We start from the raw sequence: 22,111 nt of genomic DNA on the forward strand, positions 1-22,111 counted from the left end.
TTCTGAGCTTGAGTTTATCATCATTATCTCAGAGTTGTCATTAGATTTTGTGGGATAGGTGTTTTTTCCCCCTTTGAGGAAGGTTGTAGGTGATTTTAATCACTGTCCTTCAGCCTCTCCTGGGGATCATTGAGCTGGTATTATGCCTGTGTGTCTTACAGTCACACTTTAGCTCTGTTAAAGCTACCATAGGCACTGCTCCAGAAGTAGTTACGCTGCTTTCTTAACCCTCAGGTGCTCTTCGGTCATTTCTGAATTATTTGAATTATTAAAAATCACAGCTTCTTCAGAAAATTACGAAACTTGGTGACTTTTATGGCATTGGGTGTGCGAACACAAAAAAAAAATTGAGGTCATGATTCGAGCAATTTAAGTGGTCGTAAAAAATTAGTCAAACTTTTGCTCTTCTGTCAAAAATGACCGACCCATAGGAAATGAATGGGAAATTGACAAAAAAAAATTTCTCTGAATTTTTGTATGTACAATCGACAAATCGGCCACAATTCTAAAAAAAAAAAAAGTACACCGCAGGAAAGGGGTGACACTCTACAACATCTAGAGTGCAAAACAGACACACCCACCAACACACACACACACAAACACACTTTTATACACATACACACCAATAAATTTTGATAAACAAAAAGTATGTTTTGAATTTTTAAAAATCACAGCTTCAGCGCAATGTTACGAAACTTCATGACTTTTATGGAAATATGTATGTGAATGTTCTGAGCATGCTAAGTGGTCTTAAAAAAATAGTCACACTTGTGGTCTTTGGTCAAAAATGACCCCCATAAGAAATGAATGGGAAATTGTAAAAAAATGGGAAACAAAAATTGTGAATTTTTGTTTTTTGTCAATTTTTTTTATAAGAAATAGTTTTTGAGATTGTTTCAACTATAAATTCAAATCCACCAACAACAACAAAATTTATTCAATCATGAAATAATTCAGAATTACTCTTTACCCCAATATATGTATGTTCATACGTACGCATTTGTGATGGCGTTTCACATCACTCGTTTGTGAAATGTGTTTGAAGGTAGGCAGCATCTCCTATGTGTGTGCGTGTTTACAATCCCAAATCCACTTGCCTATCTCGTATTTTCCTGTTACATTTACCCAGCTGCTGTGGGTCCTGATTGGTGGTCAGAGGTCATGTGATGGAGATAAGATAAGAAACGGATGGAAGGCATTAGTGATGAGCATAGTGACGTGGATCATTTCTTCCGCTGAATGCAATTAAAGTTTATTGATCGGGACGTTGCCCCATCTTTCCCCGTCCTGGGACGTGCTGCGGCTGTCTCATCTCTTCCCATTGTTTTTCCTAGGGGACAAAAAGGGACTTCTTTGAATTACATTTCCTCTGTTTTCCTTCTGCCTGGCCATTTCGATCATTATCACTGTCAGCCCATCTGTAGTTACTAAGTTCATTTGCTCAGTTAATGGATAAACTCATACCTTGTCTTATCTGTATCTCGCCAGCACTGACTGATGCATCTATCCAGGATTTTCCATTACGCGTGAATCCCCATTAATATAGCTTAGTCCTTTCATAATGCTTCATTTATTCAGGCTATCCATATAATAATTTAATGTGCACTCAGTTATTTTTGTTTGTGTCAGTGGTGTGAATGCAACATCAGGAATATTCACTATATCATTCATAATTTAGAAATGTTCGTAGTGAGTGAATGATTGGGGGTAGAAATGTGTAAATTGATATATTTGGACCTGTTATGCCCTTATTGAAGTTTTTTAAAACAGGTTTTCATGCTTAAATGTTAAAAAACACACTATTTTTTACATAATTAACATTGTTGCTGCACCTCTCTTTTCAGTCTGTCAGTATCGCTCTTTGAGAGTAATAACTTCTTTTAATGATTAATCATGCGACAATGAAGACTGGAGAAATGACGGAGAATATTTTAATATGAAAATAGAACAATTTTTATTTTGAATTATACATATATTTCACAACATTACTGTTTTACTGATTATAAAAATGTGATGAAAATAGTGGATTTTATTAAACATAATACAAATTATGATAATAATGTAAGCGACATACATTGCATTTCAAGGTATACTCTAAAAAATGCCGTGTCATTTTAACCCAACTTTGGGTCAAATAAAGACAAACCCAGCCATTGGGTTACATTTTTTTAATTGCATTTTTAACCCAACGTTTGGGTTTGTCCATATTTGACCCAAAGTTGGGTTAAAACGACCCGGCATTTTTAGAGTGTACATATTTTTTTTACATTCAGTTCTTGCTTTCCCTGGGAATCGAACCCATGACCTTGGCGTTGCAAGCTTTGCACAAAACAAGTTTAGCCAAGGCATCTACTCATTTCTTAAGCGATGTTAATGCGAGATTTGGAGAGTGTGACGTGAATGTAAAGTTTGCGCTGTGTCTCTGTACTGCTCATTAGCTCCTGCTTGCTTGAGTATGAGTTTAAAACTTCATTATCCTCCAGAGGAGAGGGTGCTGAGACATGAAGCGTCAGCCTCTGCCTTCTGTTGCTCTTGAGTCACAGCAGACACACACACACACACACCATTTCCCTTATGCTGTCTAGATGAAGACGGGAATACGATTCCCACCCACCATAAACATCCACACTTTCACACTTTATGTTTTTATTGAGTTCTGAGAAACACCAGTGAATACTGTGACAGACACGTCAGCGATCTACGGTCACTACGGTCTCATCTAGTCTCCATTGGTGTTAAGTTGTAGTTTTAATTACTCTTTATTTGACAAGGCAGGGTGTTTTTCAGGCCTTCCCTCTTCTGTCTCTCCAGCGCTGGAAAGCTTTTCTAATATTAACGCGGGTCCTAAAAGTTCTTGTGTTTTTCCAGTGATATTCCTCTGAGCTTTTCTCTTTTTTAATGTCAAAATATGGTAATAATGAACGGTGGGGGTTGTACATTTACATTTATGCATTTGGCAGAAGCTTTTATCCAAAGCGACTTACAGCCATCTGTCTTTCTACAGTCAAATGGACACGCCCCCTATTGCTGATTGGCTCACTCTCTCACCCCCGACTGCTGATTGGCTCAATACTCTCCTCCCCCATCACGAGTGAACACACCCCCTACTGCTGATTGGCTCAATACTCTCGTCCCCCATCACGAGTGGACACACCCCCTACTGCTGACTGGCTCACTCTCTCTCCTCCCCCATCACAAGTGGACACGCCCCCTACTGCTGATTGGCTCACTCTCTCTCCTCCCCCATCATGAGTGGACACGCCCCCTACTGCTGATTGGCTCACTCTCTATCCTCCCCCATCATGGTTGGACACACCCCCTACTGCTGATTGGCTCACTCTCTCTCCTCCCCCATCACGAGTGGACATGCCCCTACTGCTGATTGGCCCCCTCTCTCTCCTTACCCATCAAGAGTGGACACGCCCCTACTGCTGATCGCCTCACTCTCTCTCCTCCCCCATCACAAGTGGACACACCCCCTACTGCTGATCGCCTCACTCTCTCTCCTCCTTCATCACAAGTGGACACACCCCTACTGCTGATCGCCTCACTCTCTCTCCTCCCCCATCACAAGTGGACACACCCCCTACTGCTGATCGCCTCACTCTCTCTCCTCCCCCATCACAAGTGGACACACCCCCTACTGCTGATTGGCTCACTCTATCTCTCCTCCCCCATCACGAGTGGACACGCCCCCTACTGCTGATTGGCTCACTCTCTCTCTCTCCTCCCTCATCAAGAGTGGACACGCCCCCTACTGGCCACAAGTGTGTTGTGCTGCTCAGTCCGATCCACTTTTAACACTTGCAAAATGACTTGTGTTGAAGGCAGCATATGGGCTCTAGATTGTTCATAAATACACTACAATGTTAATGTATGTAAAAATGAATTAAATGAACTAGATTAATAAAAGTAAAATTAGTAAAAGTATTGTTGATTGCTAGTTCATGATAAATCGCTCCTTATTGTAAAGTGTTACCAAACACACAAGAGTTTTTCTTTTCTTTTTTTAAATGCATGAGAAGCATTGGCAGAATGGTAAACCCAGCCATCTTTTATCTGACCCGTGTAAAAACACAACTTGTCTGTTACTATTAAAAATGACGTATTTTATAAACCCTTACATGCTTTCTGGCCGGCTTTCATTTCTTGTAGGGTGAGCAGATTTTCATTTCTTTCCCGTCAACATGACTCGGCCTCCACATGAACACTCTTGTCTGTTCAGTTTCAAAATGCACATCAAAGCAGAGGACCAGACTTTTCTAGATAATGAATATCAATGTTTTTTTGTTCATTTTTTTTTTATTGTGATCTCAGATATTTTCAGATTCAAACCTACAGGAATGGTTGTAGGCCTCCACAGAATAATTCCCAGCATTCACCTCATTAGCCACGGCCCTGTGAGTGTGAGTGTGAGTGAGCTGCTGTATAAAAATGCTCATGGGCTGATGACTTTACCACAACGGTCCAATCTGTGTGAACACTCATGCACACTGGTTAATGCCCCGCGAGACCCGGCGAGTCCGGCCGCGGCAGCAGTGGCTAATGGACTAAATGTGATAATGTTACAATCAATACGCTTGCGTTAATACAAACCGCGCTAGCTCCCTACGGGCATCAAATACACTTGCTGTGTTTACAAATAAGAGCTTCATGCTGCATTAGCCGGTAAACCACAGCGCTGCATTTTCCCAACATTCGATCTCAGATTGTTAGAGACCTCAGACGGTGTTGGTCGAAACTGGTAACTAAACGAATTTCGAATTTCCTGCTACGACTGCCTTTCTGAATTTCTCTTTGAGCACGGGTTGGTTGTTCATTATTGTCATATACCTGCTCAAGCTGGCGGTGCCGTTTATTTATCCGTCGTGTGTTTATTCAGAGTTATTGGTACAGAGTAATTATCATGGCTGGCCTGGCGCTATTGATTTCAAGTATTAGCCTGGAGGCTGACAGGCAGTTTTAAAGCTCCAGATCGTTCAAATGCAAAATAGTTTAATGCTGTTTTCAAAATACTTATCTGCAATACAAGCCCAATCAATCACACATCAAGCAGTTTGTGCATGATGTTTAGCGACAGATAAATAAAACATTTATAACATGAATCATATGAAAGCTTTACCTGGGGCTAGTTGCACAGCCTCTCTATAGTAAGACCGTGTCCTAAGAACTTGTGCAATTGATGTAGATTCATATTTGTCTCCAATTAAAAGAGATGGAAACACAATAAATCTTTTGATGCGCAACAACAGTGGATGTGACTGGATAAAATATACTTATCTAGCGGGCTAATTTCATCATACAGCAACTCAAATGTTGGTTTGATCAGTGCCGTTCCTCCCCATAGACATATACACTAGACATCACCTTGGCTACGCAGTTCATTGGAACGAATGCGTCAATAGAGCCGCCATCTTGAAACAGGGGAGCCCCTCCACTTTAATGCATCAGCGTCAATGTAGTGGACACAGGTCTAACGGAAATAAAATCACCATAAATGCGATTTTTCTTGTTTTTTTTGGTTTGTTCCAACGGTCAGACATGTATTTATCATTGATTCCAGAAAGAAAAAAATGATCATTATTTTTTTTTTAAACATTCTTCCTAGTTCAGATTTCATCCGTGAACATCATACGCTGCACAAAAGTCCGCCACCATCAATGAATTCGATGTAAAGGCAGAGATAGCAGCGTTACCTAGCTACTTCCTATGACAAGACCCCTGTTCCAAGATGGCGGCGGTTTTGACGCATTCTTAGAACCCCAAGGTGAAGTCTAGTGTATATGTCTATGGTTCCTCCCTAAACACAAAGTACGCAATTTACCTCCAAACCACCAGGAGGCCCTCTTTCTCAAAGATTATTTAAAGTCTATGGATGCGATTGATATAATTTTAGTTTCAGTTTTGATTTTGGCTTCCAACGATTATGAAAACATTGTGTTCCTTTCCTTTAAAGCGAAGCGATGTCGGCCCTTCCAACGTAACATATATATTACGATACATAGGCCTACTATTATAATACTACAGCCTCAGCCTCCTGTTGGACGTGCTGGAGTAAAAATAAAGAGTTATAAGCGCACTGATCTGCGAAAGAGACGCTGTTCCTCTGTCCGCGTGATCCGAGATCGAGCGAAACACGGATGACAAGGACAAGGAGTATAAAAATGCCCGCCTTGGTGAGTTTTCACCTAAATGCAGTCGGTTGTGTCTATAGACCATTTCACAAGATGTAAACAACACTGGTCCAGAAGCACTTCCTGTTTCAGATTTTTAACACTACATAAAATCTGGGATAAAATACAACCAACAGAACATTTAAAACTGAATCAAAAAGTTAAACAAACATCTTTAAGATGTTTTCTTTACATGTGAAATAAAAAAAACAGTTACAAACTGAAACAAGAAGTGTTTCTGGACCAGTGTTGTTTACATCTTGTGAAATGGTCTATACTGCCCTACAAAGGCAAAGCGCAGTAACTACACATTTGGTCAAAAATGAGTCGATGTAGGCTATATTTAATTCATTTGATTGGCCTACTTTAATCAATGTATTGAAGGCTATTATTGCATTTGTATCTTTATATTGTATTTGTCCTACTTTTATTTGTATGGTATTACTGACTGTTTCAACACACTATTCTTGATTGACAGTTGACATGATTTGCAGTGAATTTGCATTCATATCTCAAAAAATTAGAGAATGATGCTATACCAAGGAATGGATGAATTGATGTATACCTTGAAGACAAGGTAAGTCACTTTGGATAAATTGGCAGCCAAACAATTCAACGCAAGCCAAATTTGTATGTGACGCTGAATGAAATTACCATTCAAGTGTCGTTGCACCTACAACCGTTAATACGAGATCCAACTTTAGATTTATTGGATATATTAAAAGTAATGCAGTCCCAGACAGCAAACTGACATTGAATTAACGTGGAAACGACGTCTCTCATGACATTGAAACAACGTTGATTTTGCTCATCGAATTAACGTTGAACCAACGTCAGACGCGGCATTCTTCAAAGCTAAATGAAAATCGAAAATTGCTTTCGTAACGTTGAAACAACGCGTTGATTTCAAGTTGATTTTTCCGTTAGTTTTGAAGAATGACGCGTCTGACGTTGGTTCAACGTTAATTCGATGAGCAAAACAATGTCAGATCAACGTTGTTTCGATGTCATGTTTCCACGTTGATTCAATGTCAGTTTGCTATCTGGGGTAATACTCCAGACCTGCATTTGATTTCATTTAGCTGATGCTTTTCTCTTGCAAGTGAGGAATAATACAACAAAAACTATTAATCAAAAGGAAATAATAACATTAGCCCGACTGTGAGACAAAATTGGCCGGAAGGGCACAAGCTAAAACTATGAGCAGACATTAAGAAGGGTTCAGTTTCACAACGCAGTGCAGGAGGAAAAAAACAAACACTATGGATAACTGTGACTCGAGTGCTTGAGGAAAAGTTGCGTTTACAACTGTTTCTTAATGAGTTTGGAAGATTGTTCCTCCAGAGCAATGCAATCCAGGGCTGCATTTCCCAAAAGCATCATAAGCCTAAGCAAATCCAATGGCCTCTGCAATCTACGTAGTGATTTTGGGAAACGCATCATTTTCATCATGCAAAACTGTATTTTTTTTTTTGCCGTCAACAGAATTAGCTCTAATTTGGCCCCCGTGAGCCTTCAATTTCTGTTTAATGACTACGCCACATCAAGGGAAGGAGGAGAGAGATCACGGTCATTTATATTAATTCCTTTAGGATCACACACGCCAAGAATACTAAAACAAATGACGCTAGCAGGAGGACAAAAACAGAGAGACGCCGCTCCTCTTTAGTGACCCTGGAGGATCAAATCTCACATCTGTCCCGCGCTTAACCTTGACGTGAGGAATCAAGTTGGTGGTTGCAGTGAAGCAATGTCCGGCGATAGGAGCGACTGAATGATTGACAGACGGGCGGCAGACAGAATGCGAGTGTCCCGTTCCAGGAAATCCCCTCGTGCCATGATGTGTAATCCTCTTTATGAAACGGGACAGACTGCTGAGGTATCAGCGAGACTGTGTGTGTGTGTGTGTGTGTGTGTGTCCAGTATGTGGGAAAATATGAGGCTGCAACTTCATCATATTTCTCAGAAGTGTCTGAAGCTCTTCAACTTCATTCGTTCATCAACCACAACCAAAATGCCCTTCAAGACACTGTGCTCTTGTGACCTACCTGACACGTATATGTACACTGTAAAAAATAATTACAGTGAATAATTACAAAAAAGTACGTTTTCTTGGTTTTCTTAAATTTTTGAGTTCATTGAAATAAAAAAAATGGAGTTAAAGGAGTAGTTCACTTAAAAAAAAAAAAACAACTTTGCTGATAATTTACTCACCCGCATGTCATCCACAATGTCCATGTCTTTCTTTCTTCAGTCGAAAAGAAATTAAGGTTTTTAATGAAAACATTCCAGGATTTTTCTCCATATAATGGACTTCAATGGGAACCAAACGGTTCAAGGTCCAAATGAAAGTTTCAGTGCAGCTTCAAAGGGCTTTAAACGACACCAGACGATGAATAAGGGTCTTATCTAGGACCCTTCGAGTCATGACTCAAAAAAGATTTGTTCATTTTGATGTTTGAACAAGAGAGTCACGAATGCTCATCACAGAACAGAGAAAGGCGAGCATTTGTGCTGCTTATAAAACGTAATCTTTTTTATTTATTTATGAGCGATTGTTTCGCTTGATAAGACCCTTATTCATCATCTGGAATCGTTTAAAGCCCTTTGAACAGTTTGCACTGAAACTGTCTTTTGGACCTTGAACCGTTTGGTCCCCATTAAAGTCCATTATGAGAAAAAAATGGAGGTGAGTAAATTATCAGCAAAAGTTTTTTTTAAAGTGAACTACAAAGAAGGAAACTGGTTTAAACAACAAAATTTCAAAAATATTACGTTATCTGAACCACATTAATTACCAAAGTATAATTAATTATCTAAGTTGATTTGACAAAAGAAAAAAAAAGTTGTGATAACAAATCTTGACATAATTTTTTTACAGTGAAAAGCAATAGCCAGGAAATAAATTCTTGCTAAATTTGTATTTACAGCATAATGATCCCAACAATCAACCTCAAACACATCTTGACGTACAATTCAATGTCAACAGGAGTGTGTGAGTCAGCCGAGATGAAAATATGAGCAGATTTCGTCTTTTCAGAGGATGTGAAAGCTCAAAATAGCAAAATCTGCGTTCATAAATGGTCTCCGTAATGTTTTAAATTCCTATCTAAAATGCTAAACACAAGTTTATTGTGGTTAGGGTCAGTCTAGTAACTGTAAGTAACAATAACGAGTTCCTAAAGTCCGAGATTACTATAGTAAAAAAATATTGTTGGTTTAACTTGAAATTTTAAGGCAACCAGGTTACTTATTTTTTTAAGTTGATTGAACTGGAAAAAGTGAGTTAATACAATGAAGGAGACTGATTTAATCACAAACTCAAAATAATAAATTATCTGAACTAAAATTGTGATAACAAATCTTGAAAATATTTTTTTACGCATCTATTTGGATTCTAATCTAATTTAATACATACACTGCCCACTCAGAAATAATAATAATAAATAAAATCTTGCAATATTTCCATCAAGAGGTGCATCAGCTTTTGGTCAAGATCTTGTATTGACAACACAAGAGTCCAGCACTCTGTAAAGTCTCCTCCAGCACATCCCAAAGACGTCCAATGAGTTTAAGAACTGCACTTTCCATGCCAATACACGTGTGTGAAACTGTTGTAATAAACCATTCTTTCACATTTTGAGCCTGATGAATCTTGACATGTTCATCGTGGGATTGTGGCCATGGTGTCTTCCTACATGGTTGTTTAAGAAATGAAAAGCCACACACTCCATCAATTAGGATTATAAGAACTGATGCCAAATATATAACATGCTAGAAACATAATAATAATCACTGCAATAATGATCCACTAATAGACTCTCAAGCATTTGCCTATTTAAATCCAACTATTTATAATATTTGAGAAAAAGTTGAATTTGATGTCTTAATATCGGTCTCCCTTTTGCTTTAAAGACAGCAACACTCAAGCTGGCATGGACACTGCAAAAAAATATTGGTTGAACTTAAAAAATTAAATAAAATTTTAAGTTCATTGAAATGGAAAACTTGAGTTAATACAATGAAGGAGATTGATTTAAGCATCAGAAACTCAAAATATTATGTTATCTGAAACACATTCATTATTTAAGTTGATTTGACAAATGAAAAAATGGTGTGATTACAAATCATGAACAGTGCACAAGTTAGTGCAAATCCATGTTATTCCAGCCTTATTGGTTGACGTGGTGAACATCATAAACGACATCTGATTGGTGACCTAAAAATCTAGTGTGAATCTAAAACAATTCTTCTGCATTTTTAAATCGTCTTTCAAAACCCCAACATTATCTCCATGCGTATGTCCCAGATTTCCAGCATGCACTTTTTGGATCCATGGATCATATTTCTATCTGAGGACTGAGGAAAGACGTGGCATCTTCTGAACTGCAACTCTCGAGTGGGAATCGGCACAGAATGGGTTGAAGATCAAGCTAACACAGTAGTCAAACAGCGTCCTCTGTTGCACAAATACTGCACTGCACATAGAGAGGCCAAGACTAAAGGCCCATTTACACCAAAAACAATAGCTATGAAGATATCTAACAATACATATATTAACGTCCTGTTTATTCTAAGTGTACACTGCAGTTTTGACCTCTGACGCTTTAGATGCTCAAAGTCTTTGAAGCAGGATGGATTCTGATTGGCTGTCAATGTTTTATTGTATGCATTGTGCACTTTCTTTGCCGTGGGCTATTGTCTTTTTGAATTTTTGCAGGGTTTTGGTCTAATGTCTTATTGTTGGCGTACTTATGATGTCTGTGTCTTTTATGGTTATTTATGTGTGAGAGTTGTACCGAGACAAATTCCAATCAACTTGTTGACATGGCAATAAATTATTGAATTGAATTGATTGAATTTATCATTCTGAAAGTGATTCCAACACAGTCGTTTCTCTGTGCCATTACCGTTAGATGTGGTGTGGATTCTGCTGTTCTTTTATATCTTTATCATTGTATTTTTCAATCTTGGTGTACGGGCCTTATTAGTAGGATTATTCGGCCTTTTAATTCTGAATCTTATTTGGGATTCTTCCGTCGAACAATAATTCCCTCATTGGCCCCTTGTCATCCTGTGTATATAAACCCTTAGTTATTTCCGGTTCATTGCGTGTTGGTGTTGGTCTATGATGGTTCCTGGTGTTCATGGATGCGTCAATAATCTGGTTTTGAATTATCATGTCAAATCAGCGTTTGACTTGCGTATGATCATACCAAATTATTCATTGTATAATGTAGAAACACATTTGACCTGACTGTCTGGATTATACACATAATGTCTTGTTTCAAAAGTTTGAAATGAGCAATATTCATAGATATCAAATATAAACAAATCTTCATAGAGATGTAATGTTTTATTTCATGCTACGACCAGCATCACATAGAATTGCACAAAAAAGAAGTGAGGGCAATCCCCCACCACACACACACACACAAAAGAAAAGAAAAAACAAACGCCTTCCGAGGCACAATAGAGAAGTGATATGAAAATGTATAAATATTTGGTACCATTTAAATATGCGTCATTTCTTTTCCGTTCAGGGAATTTAAACAGGTGACTAGATTAATTTAAGAGGTAAAATAAGTTGTTTACATTCATTGCTCAAGGGCGAAAATACTCTTTATTACACAACGGCATGACCAGAGGGAATACGCTATCAGATAAAGAAACACTGGGACCAAGTTATTAACAAAAAAAAAAGTTGGGAAAGAAAATGAATGTGCTTTGGCTTTCTTCAGATATTTACCTGAAATGCATTCGGGACATTTCATCATGCCCTGAGGCAGGAACATTAAATTGAATTTGCAATCACTATATAAAACCCCTTGGGTAATTATCACATGCTTTAATATCTCATTCATAAAGTCGATTCAGAAATGTTGCATAGTACCACTGTTATTTTAAAATCAGGAATTGTCATAATACAAGCAGTAAAACACTGAAAATAGCATTACAAATATGGATTCAAGCATTTCAACCCACTAAATAGGCCTTTTAAGGTATACAGTGTCAAACCCTGACAATTTACAATAGATATGCATCCGCTTTCCTACATGATGCATGACATTTAATCTCAAGCAATCAGTCTTTGGTGTCTTTTCCTTGGCATACAGCAGATATGTGTATAGGAGCCTACCTGTGCCGTGTGCAACACTACACAAACTCTTTTCAGTAGCATGTCTGGAATAACAAATCCGCTAAAAAAAGACTATTCCTCGCCATTTTGCCATCATTCAAAGGCAACGCTGTTACTGATTGCTCTGTATATGCGCAGCAGCACACATGAATGGTCTGCCCAACTCCCACAGGGTGCTAATGCGATTTATGCTGAATACACATGTAATATTGTTCTTTAATCCTTGAGCACAGTTGAAGAGGTAGAGATGGATAAAGAACAGGCCGATGAAGAGGGAAGGATTTAGGCCTATATATCTTCTGCCCACCAAGCCTTCATTTTTTTGATCCAAGAAAAAACTGTAATATTGTGACCATATTATTATTTTAACAACTGTTTTCCATTTTAATATATTTTAAGATGCAATTTAAAAGTTGTGGGTAAAAAATAAATAATAAAGTGAAATGCTTTATTGCGTGTGATTTGCACGTTTAATTTATTTTAAGACATGTAAGCTGAAGATCTAAAATAAGTTAAAATGGTTGGTTCAACTGATTTAATTGTCTTATTTTTATATATAAATGAGCTTAAATGTTAAGTTAACAGAACTAAGATTTGTTTTGATCTCACATGGCCTGCACTGTGTTGGATTTACTTAAAAGATATATGCACCATTTTTGCGTCATACTTTTTAAGTAATCCGTAATCATTTAATTAAGTACATTTTTAACTTGGAATAATTTTACATAAGATGAACTTAAATATTTTAGTTCACGTGACATTCTTTACTTAAAAATATATGTAACGTGATGCATACATTTTTAAGTAAAGAATGTTGCGTGAACTCAAATATAACAAAGATTTTCTTGTTAATTTTAAGTAAAATTATTCCAAGTTGGGATTACTTAAAAAGTATGATGCAAAAATGGTGCATATATATTTTAAGTAAATTCAACACATCATTTTTTAGAGTGTAGGAAGGAGACGGGAAGGGACAATGAGTGAGTGAGAGCAGATGTCTGCCATCCCACGAGTCGCATTGGTTCGGCCTAATCGTCGTGTTTGACTTTCTCCATCCATCTCTGCCTATCAATGCAAATCTGCATGAGTGAGATACTCATTTCACACACACAAAAACACTGAGACGTACTCCTGTCTCTTTCTATCCTTTCTCTAAACCTGTTGCCCAGTCTAGATCTCTCTCTAAACATCTAACTTTCACTTTAATTTAAACATATGCAATAATGATTGACAAAGAAAAGCCCTTACACTATACCACATACCGTTTATGTGTAGATTAGAATCCACAATCGGTGTACAACCTATCTCTATACAGCATCTAAAACGGTCTCTGATACTTGATATACTATCATTGGCATATATAGCTTCGAACAGTATTTGTTCTAAAAAGATTGTTTCTACGTGCTGTACAACAGCTTCTTAGACCTGGATTTGCGAGTTATTCCTTGTCTTTTTCTATCTTTCTGGTCAAAACTCAAAACTCGCCAGTTAAAAGAAAGTAATAAAAAGTACCTGAGAAAGGGAGCAAGCAGGGTAAACGACTGATTAAAGAAAGAGAGGCTTATGTGATCAATAACCACAAACTTCTCCACACACACACAAAACATTGCGTTCGGTTTCATCATGATGTGCCTTGGCCGAGTTGGTTTTCCAGCTCTACTGCCCTCATTCAGCAGAAAATATTAGTAGTTTCTATTCTCAGTAGTGCCAAGTAGCGAGTTAAATCTCTTCAAACTCAATTGAAGTACAATGTACAATGTCAATGAGGATTTCCTCAGGACGTGACTGAATTTTGATGTAGAGAGCCTAAGTCCCTCCCCTTCCGGTCGACCACCACGGGACCTTATTTCGGAAAAATATTGAATGGTAGTCAATGGCGAGAGACAACAAATATTTTGATCTCGTTTGAATTTTGCCCTGAATTACACATATGATGTTTGTCAATTTAAAAGATACATTTTAAAGTAAAGAAAGTCGCAGTTTGATGTAAAGCCGTTGAGGTATAAAACTCTGAAAATACGTATTACAAAGACTACAAACCCCAAAGGCGCACATTTTCTCTCAATGAATGAAGCTAACTTTACTGAGGCTACTGTCTGTCATTGTTTCTATAGTCTTACGTTACGATCGTAACGTTACCTGAGTGTTTTGTACCAGACTGCACACACACGAGCAGCGAATCTCACTCGTTGTTTCGCTTCCTGGGAGATGTAGTTCATAGAGCGATTTTCACATAAAACTCAATGTTGCTCTTCTGTTTTATGACAAACTGCGATGTTTTTGACTTTCAGAATTATCTTTTAAATTGACAAACATCATATGTGTAATTGAGGGCACAGTTCAGACGGAATAAAAAGATAAGTTGTTTCTCGCCATTGACTACCATTCATGTTTTTCCGAAATAAGGTCCCATGAGCCGGAAGCGGAGGGGCGGGACTTAGGCTCTCTATTATCAAGTCACATAACTAAAAAATCTGTTCTGTTCTCCCTGACATGTGTGACACCCGTTAAACCCTCATGGGAGCATCAAGCAGGTGCTTTGATTGTAGTCAGCCTTGTTGAGCGAAAAACAAAACTCTGGAGACAGTTTGGCTCAATACAGAAGTACAGTGACATGTCCGTTATAAGTTCTGTTATATAGGGTTTCTGTACCCTTGTAAGTGTGTAAACCAGCTCCGTCCACTCAGTAGAACTTGTCATCAATGCGGAAATGAGGACGTGTGACGTCGTCTGGGTTGAGGAAGACTGAAATTGATTTGCCAGGGTTTTCCGTCACCAGCTGTTGTAGTCGCTGTGCTAGCCGGTCATCCTGAGGTGATCCTGCACCATATCCGTGGCTAGGCGATGATAAGCCATTGCTCCCAGCTCCCGCTGCCTCTCGTTTGAGCTGGCATGCCTGTTGCGCTTGCTCTAAAGCAGCTCTTAAGTGCTCTGCAGGATCAGAACGTAAATGTGCAAGTTTACGCGCGACTAACAGGGCAGCGCCGTCCGTGAGATGCTCTAGCATGTTGCACTGGGGTAGGAAGTAATTGGGACAGTTTTTGCCCAGAACGCAGTGAGACAAGTCATCGAGAAGACCAAGGAAGAGTCGTGCAGGTGTCTCGTTATCTGGACAGCTAAGGAAGCTGGTCGGCAAGCGATCGCATGCCCAAAACATCAAGGTACGCAGGTGGTAGAGGCTAAGGCCGGTGCGAGGGCGAGCTAACAGTCTTGACAATACGGCTTTAGCCGCTTGGAAGGCTTGTGCCATTGGGTAGGGCACGCATTTCTTTAGCTGAACCTCACTGCGGGAGAAGGCAAGTCTCCACTCGCGATCAGGTCTGGTTGAGGGACTTGCAGCTGGAGAATAACATGGGAGCAGGTAGAACCCACTGATGGCCTCCTCTTCTGTTATTTTACCATCCCAGAAATGGTTGGTCGTGAGCCAGCCCTGTGCGACGGCCGGCCAGCCACGGAACGACACCACTGGAAGCAAGTCGTAGAGGATCCGGCTAGTTCCTGCCGTGAGAATCAGCGTTGTTAAAGGGCCGTTACGCTCCACACGATCAGGAACAGGGATCCCTCTTTGAGGATTCCTCCGCAAGTCTTCAACCGCTGTCCCAACTACACTCCAGAACCAATCGGCGACCAACAACGGAGAGAAGTAGCACCCATCTAATGATGGAGGATGCTGTAGTGATGGGATTGAGCCGGGTGCTCCGCCAGTTTCTTCCTCTTCCGCATCTTTATTCTCGGTGTTAATTTCGTCTTGACAGCAGATTCCCCAACGCATCAGCATCGCGGGATCGCAGAGGCGCAGGCTTAGCCATGAATGGCAAGGTGGGGAATGCCTCATGTCCAGCGTCACAGGCTGATTGCGGTCATGCAATTTCAGAGCTGGCACCAGTAGAGTGAAGTCCAAATCATAGTCAACACCTTTGGCGTAGTCACCAAGGTCCTCTGGGTTAAGGTCAAGAACACCTTCCCTGGCCCCACCTGATAGCAGCAGGTATTCGTTGGCAACCGGTAGTCGTTTGTCTACCTTTTGCACCAGGCCTGTGAAAAGGAAGAATATTCATGGCTAAAGAGGTAATATCAACTGTCTTTAAAAAGACAAATAGTGCTAGGGAGATATTGGATGGGTAGAAGAGGGCAATGTTATCACAGCTCTAAACAATTCAAGTTCAAAATGCTGAAAGCATTTAAAATGTCTTAAAGGGATACTCCACTTTTTTGGAAATACGTTTATTTTTTGGAAATACTCTTTTTACAACTTCCCCAGAGTTAAACTGTTGAGTTTTACCTTTTTTGAATCCATTCAGCCGATCTCCGGTTCTGGCGGCACCACTTTTAGCATAGCTTAGCATACATCATTGAAGTGCACAAGACCATTAGCATTTCTCCCAAAAAAATTATACCAAAGTGTTTCGATATTTTTCCTATTTAAAACTTGACTCTTCTATAGTTACATCGTGCACTGAGGCCGACGAAAAATGTTAAGTTGTGATTTTCTCAGGCTGATATGCAGGGATCTATACTCTCATTCCTGCATAATAATCAAGAAACTTTACTGCCGTACCATGAGTGCAGCAGGCGCGATGACTACACAAACTTAGTCCCGGTCATGTTGGAAGCTGGGCACTATTTTCAGGCGCTGCGTCATATCATTACGCCTGATTCTGTGCCTTTTTGCAAAACATTGTGTTGCAGCTGAACACCATGAGCAAAAATTAGCAGCCTGGACAACAACAAATGAACTAAAATAACTAATACACTCCAAACATTATTAAAGACAAGTATAAAGTTAGTAATAAAATATAAACAAATAGGCAAATAAAAATATAACTAAGCAAATTTAAGAAATTATATGTAAAATAACACTGCATAGTTTTCTTTTTATAAATACAATATAGATGTATCCTTAAATATTAAATTTAATTTTCAAAATCATTAAAATTATAACAAAAAAAGGCTTGAAATATCTCACTTTGTATGTAATGAGTATATATAATATAATACTTTCAACTTTTAAGTTTAATTACTGAAATACTGAAAACGATATTTTAATTTTTCGAGTTTCACCTGTGTGTGTGTGTGTGTATATATATATATATATATAATATGCAGTATTAGTTGAATAATTGGTTTCTGAAGTGAGTGAGGAACAAGCAGAAGGAATGAAGGGAGGGAAACAGACTGAGAAGAGGATTAGGGAGATTTCTGTCATTTTAGGAACAGCATCATCATCCTCTGAGTCAGATAATTCCTGCTCATTCAGAGTGAAAAGATATAAATGAATAGTCTGCCTCAACTCTGTTTTGCAATTCAAGCCGTTGCGCCTTAAATTCTTTGCAATGAACATTTCAAATCTCTAATGGCATCCTTTTTAAATCAAAACAAACATCTTGCCTTTTAATATTTTATGAACTTAGAAATTGGTCAATACACATTTCTTTAGAATTATTTATCACATACATTCATTTACACTAATAAAAAGACGCTTTGAGAGGAGGACTGAATATTAAGTGAAGCCGCCATATGGACGAGTTTCAAAATAGTGCTTTGATGACCCATAATCTAAAGATGATCCTTCACTAGGGAAATAAGGAAAATAACTGATGTCTTTCTAGGGGTGTTAAAAAAAAAAAGTAGCAATAGTTTTACTAATTACCAGTTTGTTCATGCAAAAATAATGAATTCATTATGTCCATCGCTCCCTACAGGCAGAAGCCATCGGCACCAGATGCATTTCACTCATCACTCCCTCATACGCTCACCGTTATTGACCACTTTAAAACAAAACCAGAATAATGCCTTCAATACAAAACATCTCTCAGCATGACAGACGCCAAAGGGGAGCTGGTTAGCATACGCATTTACCAGTCATAAATCAGAGCCCAACATGCACTGCTGTCAAAGCATGAGTTACACATAATGTATTGAAGGTTGGACTCAAGTCACCTCTACGGGACACTTACTGGGACTTTTTCCAAGAAAAAATAACGATAACATTATGGATTTAAATAACAAGATGAATGTTATAATGATGCTACATAATCTCTCTGTCCAAGCAATACATAACTCAGACAAATACAGGATGAAAAATTGGATTTAAAGAATCAATTTAAGTTTAATCAAAATGAGAACAAAGAATCGATCGTTTAGTTTATGCTGTTTGCAATTGTTTGCTTCTCCTCCTGTCTATACGGTCTCTATCGTGCGACAGAAAGTCCCGTGGTTATGACGCAATCTTTAGCCTATTTTTACAAAAACGGCTTCTACGGGGCCGTAACGTAAGATACAAAGTAATGGAGCATTTTATACTTTGTCGTGTTTCTTTAGAAATGGTCTTTGGACGCCTCAGATGTAAAGTTATTCGCTGTGAAAGTGACGCAAAAATGAATGGGAGTCAATGGGATGCTAACAGCAGGCGGCTCCCGCGAGGCTTCAACTTCCGGCTGATGGATTACCCCCTTGGCGTTGGCGCTGAGAGACTCTATATATTTGTTACGGTGATATCACAAAACCTAATGCACAGAAAACATGTCACCGCTTGATATACAATCACTAATAAACAATCGGTTTTGATCGGGAAAATGACTCAAATATTGATTAGCATTTATTCTAAATTTACGGAAGAAACGTAAGAAAAACTGAAACCATTTCGACGCAAAAAAAAAAAAAAAAAAAAAAATCACATACTCTCGGTGGCCTTATAAACACATTTTAAACAGATCCATTTAGAAAACACTCAAAATTCGAGGTATCCACGTGTTAATTTGGGAGTTTTCATGAGAAGTATAAATACGTAATTATTAGCGGGAAAAGAAAAATTGTTTATGGTGTTTGTTTGAGGGAGCCTGTGACCTTCACACCAGAACATTGATGAAGAGTGTGTTTTTTTGTTTTTCTACAATAACCATGATCCCTTTTGCCCTTTACATTTTTAACATATTTCAGTTTAATTAGCTCCTCTGGGAGAAATACATTCGCAGGATTGTAGTGAGTCGAGAGGCTGGCGTGCAGATGGTATGCTAATGTTTGCAGGTCATGAAGGTGTGGAAACAGAAATCATAATGATTAATTGATCAGTGCCACACTTGCACTGTAAGGTCTTCTGAAGTGTCTTCTCATGGGTACGGCTCAACAAAAGTGGATCGTCAGTTTTTCCCGTCATACGGGCTGAATATTCAGAATGAATGCATAAAAATAACAAGCCGCCTATCTATCGTTCTCTGTAGGTGTGTGATGGATGTCGCTTTGAAAATCTCTGCATATTTTTGGAGAGTGAGAGATGGAAATAATAAGTAGGAAGCTTTTGGATGAACATCAAAGGGTTAAAAAGGACAACAAAAGGGAGACACAACAGAAAGAATTATAAACGTTGCACTGACAGGACGGAGAAAAATAAATCCGTGTCCACGTCGGTAAACAAAGGTGCAAAAGTAACGACAAACACAACAAATGCTGGATGAGTCACATGAAACCGAATCAGACGAGAGCTACAGGCTAAAAGGTTTCCAACGGAGGAGAGAACAGGCTACGGCTTTACAAATATAAAAACAGCGGGCGAGGGAAAGAAAAAGTAGAACGAGAGACGGGAAGAGAAACTGTCAGCAAATCCAGCATTTGACAGGATTACAGAGAACAATACAGTCCTGCAAATCTCTCAGCCTCCCTTATGTCAAACAAAACAGGATGACATTTAGTGTGTGTGTGTGTGTGTGTGCATGGAGACGGGGATTAGAAAAGGGTGTTGAGGAGAGCTGGTGTGAAATACAGAGAACTAGAGACCCCTGCTGGACAGACAGCTTCACTCGGGTCAGGATATATCAAATGCATCAGTCCAATGAGAATACACCTGAAATAAACGGCATATTCAAGACTTTTTCATCCGTTTTATAAAATACACACTTGGTTTGAAGGGTTCGATGAGCTTGACTTCATTCCAAACATCCTGAATGCAATTTTACATTAAAAAACACAAAACACTCCATATATCTAAATGTAGACCAGGGTGGATTTACTGTACTTTATCTAATCAGCTACAGCAGTAATATGATGGTGTTTAAATATATACACACACACATGTTGTATGGGGACTTTACTTTGACATAATGATTTTTATGTTGTCCAGTATATTCTATCCCCTTAAACTAACCCTACCCCTAAAAATACCCATCACAGATAACTTTCTGCATATTTACAGTTTCAAAAAACGTAATATTGTTGGAATAATTTATACGCTGTTTTCCTCATGGGGACCAAAAAATGTCCCCACAAGGACAAGGATTTCAGACATTGCCATCTTGTATGTCCCCTTAATGTAAGGTTTACAAGGTCTCTCTCTCTTTCTCTCTCTCTCTCTCTCTCTCTCTCTCTCTCACTCTCACACACACACACACACACACAAAGAGAGAAAGAGAGAGGGGGGTCCAAATTGTTGTTTATGTGTATATGCGTGCTATGCTGTTCCTCCCACAAAGATTTCAGGTATTGCTATCTTTTTGTCCTCATAATGTAAGGTTTACCAAGTCTGTCTGTCTGTTTCTCTCTCTCTCTCTGTGTGTGAGAGAGATTATGGTTCATGAAAACTCACTAGGAATCAAAGTGTTGTTTCTATTAGGTGTATATTTAAGTAAGTCAAGTCACATTTATTTAAGTAAGTGTGTGTTCACAGTGTTCTTCTCACCTAACATATTAAAGATGAAGTCTTTGGCCGTGTGCACCTCGAGCGCGGTCTGGTCCCCGAACTCCCCCTGTTCCAGCATCACGAGCGCGTGCACCTGCGCCGACAGCTCCTCCAGCGTCGTGCCCGAGCGGAAGTCCACCTCGGGCACGCGCTTCACCGGCGCCACGGCACTCATGAGCGTCTCCATTGAGCATTACCTGTGAGAAACCACTACAATATCACCAAACTGTCCCACACTAATCACCTTTATCAATATAACGTCAAGTATTCTCATTAAATGTATGCATTTAAATTATGTAACGTTAACTTAAAAAATATATATCGACAATAAGTGATAAACACATCAAACCAATGATAAGGAAACAAACCGGTTACATTTAAGTCCTATTTAGTACAACTAACTACTCAAACTATTTATTAATTGCAAATAACAGCTAAATAGTTACACGCAGGTTAGTTACGGAACTGTAACGGAATGTAGGTCAGTGGGCAGATTAATAGCTAATTAGCCAGCTAGTGTCTCCAGTGAAATAACATTACAGTTCTTATACACATTACGAGACCTCTGAAATATGTCATCTAAACAAGAATTTCCCATGACGTGTTCTGTATGAGGGGGGATATGTTTCATGTGTCCACTGACTGAGATGCGTGCATCAAGCAGCCCCAAATGAGCCGACTAGCAGGTGTGGAGCGAGCTAACGTGCTAACCAGCTAAAACACTCCAGGATTCAGCGATGACACTTGTTCTTTATAGTTTACACACACCCAGTTATCCGCTGGCTCGGTGCTCTCTGCCTTAGACCCCGGGTTGCTTTGCTTGTTGTGATTTCTTTAGTAAAATAGGATTTCAGCTCCCGTCATTTCCAACAGGTCCCCCTGCGCGCACCTTCCCACTGGCAACACTTTTCCCGGAAATAATGGACCTCCTCCGAGAATCTTGGGATTAGTAGTACATTAAAATGGACACAAGTCTACTCTATCGTGACCATGATTAGGCGCAGACAGTAGGCTATAATAGGGATAGAAAACTCTGATGTCTCACAATAGGCTAATGATTAATCTATATAAATATTTTTTAATCTTTATGTAGTTTTTATATTTTGACACAAGAACAGAAAGGATCAG

General features: G+C 39.0%; 1 protein-coding gene and 1 long non-coding RNA gene across 2 annotated transcripts; one reads left to right on the top strand and one right to left on the bottom strand.

The window, feature by feature from the left end:
- The first annotated feature begins 11,415 nt into the window (after positions 1-11,415).
- LOC148998526 (uncharacterized) lies at positions 11,416-14,153 on the top strand. Its single transcript, XR_016168511.1, has 2 exons — positions 11,416-12,598; positions 13,269-14,153. It is a non-coding gene; the product is annotated as an uncharacterized LOC148998526 (long non-coding RNA).
- Positions 14,117-21,898, bottom strand: tmem102 (transmembrane protein 102). The gene is made up of 3 exons (XM_039659620.2): positions 21,752-21,898; positions 20,984-21,180; positions 14,117-16,347 (listed from the first exon to the last, which is right to left on the bottom strand). Exons 2-3 carry the CDS (start codon positions 21,168-21,170, stop codon positions 14,996-14,998), a joined length of 1,539 nt encoding a protein of 512 aa, XP_039515554.1. The 5' UTR covers positions 21,171-21,180; positions 21,752-21,898; the 3' UTR covers positions 14,117-14,995.
- Between the last annotated feature and the right edge of the window lie 213 nt (positions 21,899-22,111).

This window comes from Pimephales promelas, chromosome 1 (genome assembly GCF_988280905.1).
Source record: "Pimephales promelas chromosome 1, fPimPro1.hap1.1, whole genome shotgun sequence".
NCBI classification, from domain to species: Eukaryota; Metazoa; Chordata; class Actinopteri; order Cypriniformes; family Leuciscidae; genus Pimephales; species Pimephales promelas.

Coding starts and splice junctions, on each gene's coding strand:
- tmem102 (XM_039659620.2), bottom strand. CDS start 21,170: ATGGAGACGCTCATGAGTGCCGTGGCGCCGGTGAAGCGCGTGCCCGAG. Junction 16,348..20,983: donor CTTCATCTTTAATATGTTAG/GTGAGAAGAACA, acceptor TCCTTTTCACAG/GCCTGGTGCAAAAGGTAGAC.